The sequence below is a fragment of the Dasypus novemcinctus genome, chromosome 12, assembly GCF_030445035.2.
Source record: "Dasypus novemcinctus isolate mDasNov1 chromosome 12, mDasNov1.1.hap2, whole genome shotgun sequence".
Classification (NCBI taxonomy): domain Eukaryota; kingdom Metazoa; phylum Chordata; class Mammalia; order Cingulata; family Dasypodidae; genus Dasypus; species Dasypus novemcinctus.
In genome coordinates this window covers 64,270,936-64,286,912 of record NC_080684.1, presented here as the reverse complement: position 1 = coordinate 64,286,912, position 15,977 = coordinate 64,270,936, and the positions used below count along the sequence as shown (strand labels likewise).

Genomic DNA, 15,977 nt, shown 5'->3' with positions numbered 1-15,977 from the left:
AGCAATATATTAAAACATGAGGATAATGATCAACTTTGCACATTTGGGTATGGTAGATGCTGGTTTTAATTCTCACATAATGGCTGAACCACAAAGCTCCGATTGTTTGGAATTTGCCTAACACCAACCTTTTAAGTGTCTGTTTTACCATTCCTGTTTCAGATGGAAGAAAAGAATAGGCAGTTACAAGAGCGACTTGAGCTGGCTGAGCAAAAGTTACAGCAGACTATGCGAAAAGCTGAGACCTTACCTGAAGTAGAGGCTGAACTGGCTCAGAGAATTGCAGCCCTGACAAAGGTACTGCGATAAAACAGATGATTAGCCCAGATTCACCCCCAGAAATGACAGATAATCAAAATGGAATCTACAAAGATTTTCTCTAATTCTCTATGAAAATTAAGTTTATCTTTATTTCATTTGTATGACTGTTATTTGGATGAACTTTTCTTATTACACATATCTCATTTATGCTGACATGAATAATTGACATAAAAATGTGATGATCCCTTTGCCTATTTAAACATTAACGAAAACTAACAGTAATTCATGTAGTTGTCATGGTTATTTTTCCATGGTAATATTTTCACACAAGTATAATCACAAAAGAGAAATACCCAATGATCATTTTTAGTATGTATATACTTGAGACATATTAGTTAAATAGGCTTAACATAAATTGTCTGGTATTAGAAGTAGGAGAATATCATAAGCAGCTGATTGCTTTCTGCCTCTAATATGATAAAACTTGTCAGAAGTTAAAGTTAGACTTGTATAAGTCTAAAATTTTATGCCATTAGAGTAGCAATTTCTTCTGAACCAATTAAAATAAATAATATTCCAAAGAATATTCAAAATTATATGCCTGTCATGCCCACTGGCTTTTCAAAGTTAGCTACATTTTTTTTTTAGAATTTCACAACCATTGTAATGTTAAAAAGACTATATTACTTCATTACTACAGTCAAATGGAAATGGCATTGCTTCAAATTGTGTGTATGTCACTAGAATAAAAGTCCAAATATTGTCACTAAAAGCATATTTGGTTTTTAACGTCAGTTCAAAAATATATTTTATATGTTCACACAATCATTACTATTTGCTAAGCTTTCCAAAGTACCACAGTCAGTGGGTAATATAGGTTATGTGAACTTCAAGTTAAAAGGATTCACCAAAATAACTGTGGCAGGAAAGGGAAAGTGCCACATACCTGCTTTCATGAAATAATTAAAGAGTAGCAGTAGAATAATTTGTTGGTTGCTTAAAATAAGGGATTTAATCAGGTGGTAAAAAGGCAAACATTTGACAAAGTAGAGCAGCTTTAGAAAGCATTGGAATCGTTGGTCGTGGAAAGTATGTTCGAACAACTAGTTGAATAAAACATTAGTCTGATGGGGGTAAGCTTACAATAGGAATCACTCCATAGGTACAGACAATACTCTTGACAGTTATAGAAATGTCTGAAATAAGTCCATCAGATGGCAGAGGGCATGTGTATGAATCAGAGCAAATCAATTACCATTGAAAGGGAAAGTTTCAATATGCCTGATGGTGCCCTGGTAGCATATATTCTTGGTGTATTAATGGTGGTAAGATTTTTAATTAATTTATTCTAAAGACATTAGTGATGAAACTATGGTTTTCTTTTATAGCAGATATCTTTAATACCATATTTTCCTTTCATATTTATTTTTATTCATTTACATATAATTGCTTCTTTCTGGCCTGTTAAAGACCATCAATCAGCAAATCTTGAAAATTATTATTAATCTCCTCTTTCAGAAAACACATGGTATGGCTCCTTTTAATGACTTAAAAATCATTAAAAGGATGATTTTTATGATTTTTTATTCTAAATCTAGAATTTTATGATTCTAAATATATTTTATATAACACAGCAACCACTAGAAAGGTGACATGTTGAGGCGGTTGAATTGTTTTATTTCTGTGATTATAACTTATTGTTCTGCCTAGTTTATTTCACTGATGTGACTCAATAAGCAAGCTGAAATAATTCATAGGCACATACTAAGTTACCCACAGTAATTTTTCTTTTTTTCTATCTGCCGATCTGCAAAACTTTGTCCCCACAAACAGGCTTCGTGGTCAATCAGTTGTATTGTGATAGTTGATCTTACAATTTTTCCAGTTCTTCAACTCATTTTATTGATGGGTGGTATTGGAAAGTACTGGGGTAATTGGTTTTCTGTAGAGTGTTGGAGTACTTTAGTTGATTAAACATGAGTCTGAGTATGGTAGGATTATAATTTAGATTCATCTGTAGTCACAGATCCTACACATAAATACCTCTAGTAATTTCAGAAATGTTTTATTTGTAAGGTAATGATAAATTTATCATTTAATTAAAGAACTATCCCCTAAATTGCATAAAATATGTAAATATATCAGTAATCTTTTTTTTCCCCACATAAGCACTTCCATTAAATTACAGTATTAGGAAAAAGATATGCACTTCTCATCTGAGGAGCATAAAGAACATATAACATTATCTTAGAGATTCGCACTAAATTGGTGAAGTTAGATGAGTGGCCAAACAAGAAAAATAACTTTATAAAAATTTTAGCATAAAATAAGAATCTCATTATTTTCCTGAGTAAAACACCAGAAAGTCTGGACACTCATCAAAGAAACACAATTTAAAATTCATCAAACAGCCCCAAATGAACTTATAATGGATGGCAAATAAAATATTCTTTAAAATACAATATTTGATGTGTGAGACTTTAAATATTCCTATAAATTATTGATTTAAAATAATAAGTTACCAGGAATAAGGAGTCATTTATTTTTTGTATGTCTCATTGTTGTCTTCTTGGACTCTTATTTTTACATATTATATTCATTTGTGCAACCAAAAAATTTCCTCATTTTGTTCCTACCTAATATATTATCAAAATTCCACTTCCTCTAGACCCCTTTGATTTCCTCACTTTTCAGTAAAGTTTTATCTAACTTTTTCAAATGCTAGAATTTACCCTGCTTCTTTCTTTACCTTTTCTTCTTACTGGCTGTATATTAAGAGCATTATTTCAAATACACATTTTTAAATTTCTTTTCACCATACTTAATTTATTATGGAAGATCCTTAGGTGCTGAGATTTTTTTCTGAAAACATTCCTTCTGCTTGTAATATTTTTTTCACATTTGAATTGAAACATTTATAACTATGTTGAATCGGTCACCTAATTTTCATACCACTAGCTTGCTTCTGAGGGATAAAGATGCCTTTATGAATTTAGATGTGTAATTGCAACAACATTTTGATCCATTTACTATATTCTTGTTTTTTTATCTTTTCTGTTTTTAATTTTTTTAAAAAAGATATTTAGATTACATAAATATTACAGAGAATATATAGGGGATTCCCATATGCTCTGCTCCCCACACCTCCCACATTTTCCCACATTAGCAACATCTTTCATTAGTGTGGACATTACATTCTTAATTGAACTCTAAGTTTTAAATGACATTATAGTACTAATTTATGTTATTTAGGGACTAGGCGGGCTTGCTATCTTGCTTCTGTTGGGAAATTTGGGGAAGAAGTGGGGAAGAAAGAGGTTATTTGTTATTCCTTCATTATTTTCCTCATTTATGAAATAAGAAAATCAGAAGGAAAGTCTTACAAAATCAAGTGCTGAGTTATAATTTGCATAAACAACCAGATTTGAAATGTTAAATTTTCTATTATAGATTAAATTGGAATTTGTTGTATAAAATAATGCATATGTATATGAACCAATAAATGAATAGGTTACCATTTCTTTCCAGATACTGTATGACATATTTATATATAGGATTATATTTGCATAAAGTAAGTTTCATTGTTTTAGGATGAATTTATAAAATATAATAGAATATGCTATGTTAAAATTTGAAGTCATGAACTGGAGTTCTTTTGATGTTGTTATAATTACTTAATGTGCAATAATGATTAAAATGTTGATGTAACTGTATATGTAATTTGTGCATAACATACTAATACAATTCAGCTATCAGCAATGTCACATGTGTTGAACACTATACCCCTTAAATCCAAGACCTGTAAATGAGCAAACAGCTTACAGAGGCATTATGTGGCCTCTTCACTTTAGGGCACTCCGTGGTTTCCATAGCAACAAATCAATATACAAGTAGTTTTGAGTGGTCCATAGTGTCATTTAGGAGAGATCACAAATAAATTTCTTTGTCCTCAAAGCATTATTGTGAACTTGATAATTTGAGGAATCTAAATCATTTTCATATAAAATTTCAAATTAAACCTATATCTGAGAATAGCAATTAGGTTCTAGACTGATGGTCATAATGTATATTCAGAGACTAGAAGTCTTTCCATAAGGTTGCCTCTATTGCTGAGGAAATTCAATCCTGATTGAATCTGAGAATACTCATGATAGCTAATTAAGCGGCTTAGCTTTTTCTCTTACATCTACAAAGTAGGCTTTACACTCAATTTTGTTGCAAATTCATTACACCTGAATTATTGCCTTAAACTACTGCATACTCCTCAACATTGAAACACATTATGTCCATAGTTTTTTAAGTAATATGATAAACAAACAAAAATATACAACTTTTAGAAATATATCAGAGACATATTCTAGTGTTTGGTTTCCCGTAATTCCAATTATTACATGACTCTTTCAGAGTTGCTTTAATTCATTCTGTAGTAGTCTTTCTTCAGCCAGCCATCACTAACCTTCATACCTTAGGTTGATAGCATTTTATTTTAGCATATCATTGTTTTTCTTTATAATCATCAACTGCATCATGTTCACCAGATATCAGTGTAGTTCTTTCCACATAAAATTCTGTCTATTAAAGTATTAAATTTGCTGTCACACTTTTCTTTTAAGCATTCTGTGCTATATGTTCTGTTCAGTGTCAGTGTCTTTAGTTCTGATTTTCAATTTTGTCCCTCTCCTTTTCCTTGACTTGTTAGTCTGACCCAACCTCTTCTACCTCATCTGATGATTATCAATATGTTATGGAAGCTAAACTACAAGAAATGATCTCCATACGTAGGAAGGTAGTCCTACTGGACTTTACTTTCTATTGCTAAATAGAATCCATCTAAGTTTTTCTTTTCATTTATGAATATTATGTTACTTTTGTTTATTGATAATCAACCATCTGTGCAGTTTTCAGTGCTTCAGGAGCTTAAGATTGGACAATGGCAGGTTTGTGTTCAAACCATGCACAGTCTGCATGTTACATTTGGCTGATTTCATTGCTCATAAATAACTCCAATGTTTTGCTGATGCTTGGATGTAACAGGCCTTTGTAGCTGACACATTTCAAGCAATGCTGTTCAGCTGCCTGTTTAAAGAAAATTTATTTTTTGAAAACTATGTTTGCAGTTGGTAGTAGCTTGCTTTACATTTTATTTGAAATTACTTAGAGGAAAAGTGTTAAGCAAATCTTACATTTCAGGTGCATTTTTCATATTTTTTATAGGCTGAAGAGAGACATGGAAACATTGAAGAACGTATGAGACATCTAGAAGGTCAACTTGAAGAAAAGAATCAAGAACTTCAAAGAGTATGTATATTTAGACCTCCCACATTACCAATTTATAGATTTATATTCTGCATATAAGAATGAATGTCTTTCTTGACTATGGGTTATATACAAAATCTTGGGTAGGCCCTGTGCACCTTAAAGAAAAAAGTTTCTACTTATTTAATCATCACGTAAGTATAAATGAATCCAATTTAAAGTTCAGCACAAATACAAAAACAAACTGAAATAATTTTAAGTGATTTTCATGTCAAATTTATTTTCTTTTTTCTTGAACATAAGGCTAGGCAAAGAGAGAAAATGAATGAGGAGCACAATAAAAGATTATCTGATACTGTGGATAGACTTCTGACTGAATCCAATGAGCGCCTACAGCTGCACCTAAAGGAAAGAATGGCTGCTCTAGAAGAGAAGGTAAAATGGACAGAAGGGTAGGACAGCATTAACAGTTAGCTATGTTCTTTGAATCATGTTTTTTGCATACACTGCTGCAAACATTGTATTGGTTAGGTGATCCATTTGTTTTACTTAGTTGCTTTTTTTAATGTCTGATGTATTCTTAGGAGTAAGTTAATAGTTTTTGTAAAATTGTAAAAGGCCAATTTTTAAGTTAATAAAACTTGCTGCATGATATATAAGTCTTAAACATTAGCATGATTATATAATGTAAATGTATTAAAATGTGCTACACATTTGTGATGAAAATATTTCATTTATTCTTTTCTTGGTATGCAAAAAAGAAAGTGATAAGACAAAAATAAATATTTTGGAGTGGGATGGAGGCTTGCATTGAACAAATTGTCTCAAGTGACTGGTATCTGTTACTGGTTTAAAATCCAAACTGAATGAATTCATATGACCAACAGAATGAGTGTCAATCCTACTAAAAAAAACCTGATATTTTCACCTGTATTGTTTTAAAACAGTGCTTTTGTACAGTCTGCCATTTAATTCATGATTATGTATGTCTCATTAACAATTGACAGCTACTGAAACAACTGATCACCTGTTCTAGTGCTTAAACAAAGATAGACACTAGAAAAAAGGTTGGTGGACAGATAATTTTGGAAATTTAGATTGAATGCCAGCCACTACTCTAGATATTTTCTTCTGCTACATTTAATAAACCAAAAGAAGCAAATTGTTCTAATGAAATGTTAAATTGATTTGATTACATTACCCATCAAGAAGTCTTGCCATCTCCCCACATTCAACTCCAAATATCAACACGTGACCACTATATCAATCATTATACACTTAATTTAATTTTCCTCTGTAAACTGTAAAGTATAAGAAATAGCATAAAAAAATAGTATAAGAAAAGTGCAAGCTTTCAACAGCAATCATTTTTTGGGCACGGAATCTTTTAACTAATTATAATGCAATTTATTTCCACATGCCTTTGTGTCTTGTATTTTAGTTTCTTGAATAGCTTGAATTTCATTTTAATTTCTCTAATAATTGAACTGTTATTAGAAATTATTAATTCCATATTTGAAGCAAATGTGCAGATTTTTTTTCTCTTCTTAGAAAAGTGGTTCTTTTCTAAGAAAGAAAATAATTGCTTGATTCTTTTCCATTAATTTCTTCTCTCTTTAGATTATAAAAATAAGTTCATCTGAGTTCTAATTTGTTCTGAGTTTTAATTGTTTCTAATTTGCAAAATAGTATGAAAAGAAGGTAATATTTTTGTGACCATCTAAGTGTTTCAAAATATTATTTCCCATTTAATTATGAACTTCTCAAAATGTTCAAGTGCCATATTTAAAGATTCCATCAAAACTTGGTTTACATGGAAACAATAACAACAAAAAAGATGTGTTTAGGAAGGAATCCAAGAAGTTTCTTGACTGTTTAGAACATTAATTTGTATATTTATTTATTTTCTGTTTATCTTATGAATCATTTTTCTATTTTTTTCCACATAGAATGTTTTGATTCAAGAATCAGAAACTTTCAGAAAGAATCTTGAAGAATCTTTACATGATAAGGTATTATGAAAATTTCTTGCCCATTATTTTTGTTTAACACTGATGGATAGTTTGTTATAAAATAAATTTGATTAAACATAATTCTAGGATGTTTTATTTCTAAAACAATTTTAATTTTTATTTTATATATACAGAAGAGTGCACAATATGTATAGAACTCAAAGAATTTTCACAAACTCAACATACTTAAAAACTTGCACTCTGGAAGCCCCGTCATGTTAGTTTCCACTCTCTACTAATCCCCTCAAAGGTGCTCATTATTTGTCTTCTAACAGAATTTGGTTTTTCCTTGTATTTTATTTTATATAAATGGAATAGAACTCACGCACTCACTTGTGTCTAGCATGAGATATCATTATAGCAGAAATTTATTAAATGTCTATTATATATAATAATTGTGGTAAGTTACATATTTGCATATATGACCCTAATTCCACCATAGCTGAAACACATGAGGCAGAAGAACACACTTTCAACAAAAAAGAATGAGGTGGCAGGATAGTAGATAATAACTGCAGTGTGTGAGAAGTAGGCAGTAAGAGCTTCTGTGAAGAAGGCTTCAGGGAGGTGGTACTTGACTAAAGCTTTAAGGAACTACTCTGCTGCAAGCCTTTAAAAGATGGCGGGGGGCATTGGCATGATCCCAGGTGCTTGCTGGGGGAGGAGGAAGTAAAGAGTAGTGAGTGTGGAGTAGCTTAAATAATAACAGATATGAAAGTTTGGCTGAAATCAGTTATTCCTGTTGTAGGATATGTGGTAAAAGAGACAGATAAGGACAAGACTGAAATCTTGAAAGGTATAATTGCAAATATATCTTTTATTCCTTCATTTGTCTATATTTTCAATTTAGCAATAAGAATTTTTCTTATTTAATGTTGTCTAGCATAGACAATATTAAATAATATAAAATATCTTCTAACTTAAGAAATAATAAATGTTTGTTCAGAGTAATCTATATCCTTTTCTGTACAAAAGAAAGAAGGGATGGAGATGGGAAAGGAGGAAGGGAGGGAGGTAGGAAAAGAGGAGAATGAGGGAGGGAAAAAGGGAGGGAGGGAGGGAAGGAGGAATAAAGAAGGGAGCGAGGGAGGGAGGGAGGGGAAAAAGAAGGGAGGCCTAGAATTGTGTTGACACCAGTAGGGCATATAGACATTATTGGAAAAGATGAGAGAAAAAAGATAGGAGAAAACAATTGCTCACTTAACCCTATTGAATGCTACATATTATGATGGTAATTAAATTTTAAAAACCCACTTGACTATTTGGTGCCTGCATTCAGGGTGCCCACATTCTTGTGATAGATTTACTGTCATAATAATTAAGGTAGCTAGAAAGTAGCATCTCATTATTTCTGAGGTAATTCATAAAGGGAACATAGAGGAAAATGACATTTCAGCCATCTCTTGAAGAGTATATATGCTTTGAACAGATAGCAAAGAAGGGCAGAATGTTCAATGCTTACAACAGAGTGTGCAACAGCACAGAGAAAATAAACGTGGTTAGTAAGGTAAATCACCAGAAATTTGCTGTAACTGGTATGTGTTTAAAGAACTAGGTTGTTAGCAGATTGTGAAGTTTGGAGTTGATATTGTTATACAATAGAATGTTATCCAAAACTCTGTGTGCGCCTGGCAAGGTGCCCAGAACCCACTCCACACCTCCTACCATGCCGTGTAGCTTCAACTCTTTGCCTAAGCACCAGCAGTACTCATCACTTCATGCTTTGCATACTCATTTATATCTATCATTGGAAAAACAAATCCCAGGTTGTATCATCTTCCTGGACTTCCTTTCCATACAGTTTTACGCATTCCTAATTTGACCATATCACCTAGCCCTCTGTAATGCCTCAAATTTTCACTCTACCGTAAAGAACTCCATCCACAAGATCCCCTGTATGCTCCACCTCCTTTCTTAATGATTCTCCTCAGCATCCTGATCCTCTAGAATTTGAAATTTTTAGGGCTCACTCCTTTGATCTTTTCTTTACCTAAGTTCATTCCATGTTGGTTTAAAATCCATCCAATATCATGGATTTTAATACCACCTCTAAAGTGAATACTCCCACATTTAGATCACATACTGGGCCATCTCCCTTGAAGGATGTCCGTATATTCAAGTGCCAACTCAATATCTCTCCTTGAACAGCTAGGCATCTCAAAATTAACAACACACCTCCATCTACACATATACCACCACCACCTAACATGATTTTTCAAGCCGTCTTTTCAGTAAATTGTAAATTCTTCCTTTCAATAATCAGGTTAAAAACCTTGAAGTTATTTTTCACCCCTGTCTTTATCTCAATTTCACATGCAGTACAACAGTAAATACTATTAGCTCTCTCTTCAAAATATAGCCAAAATCTAGCTCTTCTCTACGTAATACCATTCTTGTCCATAAGCCATCATTCTCTTGCCTGTGCTTTTGGAAGACTGCTTAATGATATTCCTTCTTTCCTGCTTCCCACTCCCATTTAACAATCTACTTCATATCAGTTCTAATGACCTGTCACTTCTCTGCTTTAAACCCTCCAGGCATTTCCATTGTTGGTCACAGTAAAAGCCAAAGCCTTTAAAATGATTTACCAGGCTTTTCAGGACTATTCTTTCCCCCACCTCTACACTTTTTAAAACCAGGTCTACCTATCTTTCTCCATAACTCTGCAATCTAGCCACATTGGCCTCCTTGCCTCTACCTCAACAAATACTCCCCACCAAAAGGTATTTACACATGCTGTTCCTTCTATCTGCCATAACTTTTCCCAAGATATGACTATTTTTCAATCCTTCCTTTTCTTTAGGCCTTTGCTCAAAATATAACCTTATCTTCAGAGTTTGGTTCTGAGTGCCTCCTAGAAATAAAAAAACAAACAAGCAAACAAACAAAACAATTCAGGGGAGCCAATGTCACTCAGTAGTTGGGCTCCAGCCTTCCACATACAAGTTCCTGGGCTCAATCTCCAGTCCCATGAATCTCAAAAAAAAAGATCTTATCAGAGAGTCAACGTATGACCCCAATATTTGCTCCTTCCCTCCAATATCCTATATGCCATATTTGTTTATTGTTTGTCTTTTGCATTAGATTGTAAATTGCACAACAGAGATTTTGTCACACTATTGTATCTGAGGTGCCTGGCACACAAGAGGTGCTCAACATATATATGGAAATAATAAACAAATGAACTGATGGGTACAACAAGAAAGTACTGAATATTTTAAAACAAATGGTTTATTTGAGCACACGTGTTTAAAATGATACAAACAGCACAGTAATGCTGCTGTTGAAGTGGGTAAAATAATTTAGGAAAGCGGTTAAAAGGGCTTAGGGTAGGATAATGGCAGAAAGAATAAAAAAGGCAGGTAAGAAAATCATTGCAAAACAACACTGACAAAAATGTGTAGTGAATGAAAGGATTATAAGTCCAGTTAAATTTCAAGCATTGGACACTGGGAGAGGAAAAAAGCAATAGAAAATCCAAAATGACACATTTAGACATTTATATTATGAAAGTTCTAATCATTAAAACAAAATCTTGTATTTCCATGAGCATTTAATGAAGGGTTTTAAGACAGACCCTATCTTCATAAATTTACAGACCAAACTGATGATGCTAATCTAAAAAAATTATTGGACAAACAGTTACATCAATTTCAAACTAATAATTTTAACTCATATTAGTTTGTTAACCTTCCTTCTTAAAGATGATGACTTTTTTCTGATTCTTTTAATTTAATCTTTTTCTTCTTCACCTCTATGTCCTTTAACACTTATAGAATAATAGGAATTATTCACTTACTACAGAAAAAGGAATTTTTCTTTATTTTTGAAACTGGCTATGATGTCTACTCTGCATTTTGAAGTGATATGTACACAGCTGTTCATGACCTTAGTATTCCCATAAATTTGCAGCAGTTTATAATTAGTTGGTGGAAGATTGTAGATACATTTTTTTCATTTCTGGTGTTCACATTTTCATTCCAAGGGGCAAATTCAGGCATAATATTTTACTATCATGTCTAGTAATCTTTAGTAAGTATATATCCAGCAGTTTTTTTCTAAGTCATTAACCTTGGTTATCATAATTGAGTATTAGTATAGGCTAAAGACATATGTGTTTCAACTAAGTATCAATTCCTTGATTTTTAGGAAAGATTAGCAGAAGAAATTGAGAAGTTGAGGTCTGAGCTTGACCAAATGAAAATGAGAACTGGATCTTTAATTGAACCCACAATATCAAGGTAACATTAAATTAAAATCTTATCTGTAGATAAGTAAAACACCACCTAAGTTTCCTTATGGTTTATCTCCTCTAATAAAGGAAATAAGTATTTTATATTGTTCAGTAGTCATTACCCCATTTGATTTCTTACTTATTACAATATTTTCCAAAATAATTCCCTATTGAAATCTTTTCTGCGGATCTGTAAAAAATTTAACTATTATCTTTCTTTTTCTTTATTTAATTATATAGATAGATATATATAGGAAGATCTTTATATGGAAAATTAAATTATATATAATCCCACAAAGAGGTGTCAACCATTTTCTCTACATGCAGAAATATGTACAATGGTGAATGTGATTAAAGAAATGTCATTGATTAAGGTCTCTTAACAACTACCCAGTTTGTTAAAACAGTTGCAATTAAGGAAGGAAGAATAAATCACATACATAAACAACAGTGAAATAAATTTAGCCATACTCATCTACTTTGATTCAATACCTCATCTTAAAAGAGAAACAATGGGATGATTGTATTAGTCAGGATTCACTAGGGAAACAGAATCAACAAGAGATATCTGTCAATAGTATGAGCTTTTATAAGAGTCTCTCACATGATCGTGGGGATGCTCAAGTCCAGGTTCCTCAAGCAGGCTGCATAGGAGGAGTTCTGATGAAAGTCCAATGCAGGTCCTTGATAAGTTTCCAGAAGACGCTGGCTGTCCAAAGATGAGCTGAAAAATTCTCTCTGAATGCTGAAATCACTTCTTCTTTTAGACTTTCAACTGACTGGATAAAGCATCACTCATTGCTATGGCAATCTCCCAGATTGATGTAGATGTAATCAGCTAACTATGCAGTAAACTCACTGGTGACTAAAGTCCAGAAATATCCTTGTATTACAATTAGCCCAGTGCTTGCTTAACCAAACAACTGGGCACAGTTACCTGGCCGAGTTGACACACTAGCCTAACCAACACAAATTGATTCCAGCCTTCTCTCACACACACATATATAAAGTAACCTTAATTAACGTGCAATTTGTTCTGTGCCTAGGATGCTCTATTTAAGGTTCACACAAATCCCTGAAGAGATCCACTTTTTTAATCATTTATTTTAAACAACACAGAATAATATCAGCTGCTTGAAACTTTTGGTAGCCATGGATTTCTATAAATTCATTTTTCTTAGTCTTACACCTTATCCTGAGAATGTTAACTCTACAAGGGCAGGGATTTTTGTCTGTTTTGATAACTACTGTAATATCAGCACCTTAGAAAGTACCTGCTTATAGGATGCTCTCAATAACTATTTGTTGAATGAATGAATGAATATCTGGTCAAACATTTTTCAGATGCTCAGATAAAAGATCTAAATCCAAAAATAATAATAATAATAATAAAAGAGCTTATACTTTTTTCAATATAAGTATCAATGTAAATAATATTCAGTATTTTGAATATTTATATCTCAGTTTAGTATAAGAAACAAAATTCTGCATTAATAAAAATGTCCAAAGAACTTTTAAAAATATAAGTAATTTCTTTTAGAAAACTATTCTTATTTTTCTACCTCTTTAAATTTTGATATCAATCTGAACTGAAATTATTCATTCAAAGATATGTCTTCATTGTGGTGATGATGATGTCAATAAAGAAACAGGAAAAGAGTATAAGAACAGATAAAATAATAAAGGATTAAATAGGATGAGCATTATCCAATAAAAAATTATATGTATATGCTAATATGATCAAATGGACACTTCCTTGTGTCCTTGACCTTAGATCTCAGAAATATAGAGTTATAGAAGTGTTGTCTATGTGTTCATTGTAACACATAGAGTCATCTTTGTGCCTAGAATGGGCAGCCTAACAGCATGACATTTATCTCCATTGAAACCTCATTGGGAAGCTTGGAAACTACATGCAGCCCAATTATTCCCCAATACAGCATATATCAGTGAAGAGAACACAAGTCCAGGTGTAAGAAAATTCCTAGGTCATACTCAGAGTAGCTGTTTGATTTTGAAACATTTATTCTTAATAAGATTCTAGTTATAAATATTTTTAAATGAATTATTTAAATAATATTTTTCTGTATATTTCATAAGCTTGCTTTGGAGATCAAATGAGATAAGTGAAAAAGAAAAGTTTTGTAAACAATAGATTACAAGTATAAAGTTTTATAGGGACTATTAAGATAGCTAAAATGATGAAATTTATAAGTTTCAGGATAACTGGATATTTATTAAACCACTATTATCTATTAAATGCCCATGCTTCTATGTTCACATAATCAAAAAAGAAACAATAAAGAAACCAGAAGGCTTATGAGGATTCCATCTACTAGTTTTTTATCTAACAGGTAGGAAGGTAGTAAGCTATGAACCAAAGTTAGTGAAAATCCGTAACTAATATTCTCTACTAACTCATCATAGAAAAAAGTGAGTTCCACAGTGGCAGGAGAAGGCTTGACTTGGCTCCACCTTGGAAAAAAGATAGGATCTGGATAAGTGGTAAGGACAGTGGAGGACATTCCAAAAACAGAAATGGACATTCCAAGAGGGCCAGAAAACGATTTTATGTAGTAAAATAATCCATGCTTTATTTATCCATGGATGAGCCTTAATGAGATTACATGCAGAGAGTAAAAGGAGATTCAGGAGGAAAAATTACATGATTCACTACCTAAAGGAATCCATACCTTTTCTATAACTTATTTAGACCCTCAAAAAGTTTCTTAAGATAGCATACACTATAAAAAATTTAAAATTGGATTAGTGTGGAAATAGTGGATGTTTCCTCCTACTAGAGAACTCAGAGCTGAATAAAAGGAGTAGGTGAACAATAACTTCTCTGGATGAAGTATAAGCAGTGGACATTTTCTAGAATTGGTGTTGGTTCAGGTCTTTTTGTTCATCTTCTACCTGCCAAACAGTGTTGAACTGGAAATACATTGGTGATGGAAAATACATGTTCACAATGGAAGATACAGGAATGATAGTTTGAGGAGTGTTGCAATAGGAGGAATTCCAGGAGCCAAAGAAGTATATGGTTGTGAGATTTTTTAACCAAGAACTTCAGACTGTTAACTGTGGAACATTCTGAAGAGACCATTTCATGCAGAAGAAATAGCATGTTCAAATGGTCAGAAGTGAAAGTTCTTGTAAGAACTGAAAGTCTGGACAAATGGAATTAAGAGAGTTAAGGCATACCTAGAAATAATGCAGGAAAGTAAGAAGGGCTCAGGTTGTAAAGGGCCTTGTAAGGAAAGTAACATAATTTGGTCTTTAGGCTAACTAACTAGGAAGGTGTTTAAGAGTTTTAAGCAGGTGGTTAATGTGACTAGATCTGCACTTTGTTTGCTCTTTTTAATAAGTGAGTTTTGCTCTTTTTAATAAGTCTGGAGTTGGAACACAAAACAACATGAAAACAACCCTCCTGGAATGATGAGTTATACCATTGGAAACCACTCTAATCCCAGGAAGACTTTTTTTTTTTTTTGAGTATCCAGCTTCAGCTTTATTTTTTTTCCTTGAATTTATTTTTATTTTTTAGATTTTCTTTATTTTCTTTTAAATGTTATGTTAAAAAATATGAGGTTCCCATACACCTCCCACCCCACCCCCTCCACCCCTCCCCCATCAACAAACTTCCATCATTGTGGCACATCCACTGCTCCTGGGGAATACATTCTGGAGAACCGCTGCAGCACATGGACAATGGTCCACATTATAGTCCACACTCTCCCCCACTCCACCCACTAATCTAAGCAGCCACAGGCAGCAAGCGCCAGTATCCTGAGATAGATGTTTATTAAGTATTTCCTATGTGCCAAGCACACATCCCTGGGGATACAATAATGACTAAAACCTGGTCTTGGTCTTCACAAAGCTTAGACGGAGCCTTGGACCACTAGATAAAGCCCGAGGGTTGTGTAATTTATGAATTTGGCCTGGTTGGTTAGTTTCTATATATGAATTTTTCAAAACAAAACCACTTTACTTGATTAAGCTTCAGGTTACTTGTTAAAAGAACAATGATGATCATCTCCTTGGGGCATGATTCTTTAGTTCATTTGCTCTAATATCCTATTTGGCAAAAGTAAGGTCAGTGTCTTCCACTGTTGCAGACTTCATCTAACTTTTTCTAACCTTGGCGGAGATTTAGAAATGATTCTCTTTGTTCACAGACAGAACTAAGGGAAAGAGTATAATAGAACAAG

At 32.8% G+C, this 15,977-nt stretch overlaps 1 protein-coding gene across 20 annotated transcripts in view; it reads left to right on the top strand.

Annotated features, from left to right (window-relative positions):
- The window catches only part of PPFIA2 (PTPRF interacting protein alpha 2), a 544,821-nt gene that overhangs the window by 408,891 nt on the left and 119,953 nt on the right, over window positions 1-15,977 (top strand). For all 20 annotated transcript variants that reach the window (XM_058308490.2, XM_058308494.2, XM_071218980.1 and 17 more), the window contains 5 exons: window positions 163-297; window positions 5,476-5,559; window positions 5,821-5,952; window positions 7,467-7,529; window positions 11,679-11,770. In XM_058308490.2, coding sequence (XP_058164473.1) covers window positions 163-297; window positions 5,476-5,559; window positions 5,821-5,952; window positions 7,467-7,529; window positions 11,679-11,770 — 506 coding nt within the window. The remainder of the gene's footprint in view (window positions 1-162; window positions 298-5,475; window positions 5,560-5,820; window positions 5,953-7,466; window positions 7,530-11,678; window positions 11,771-15,977) is intronic.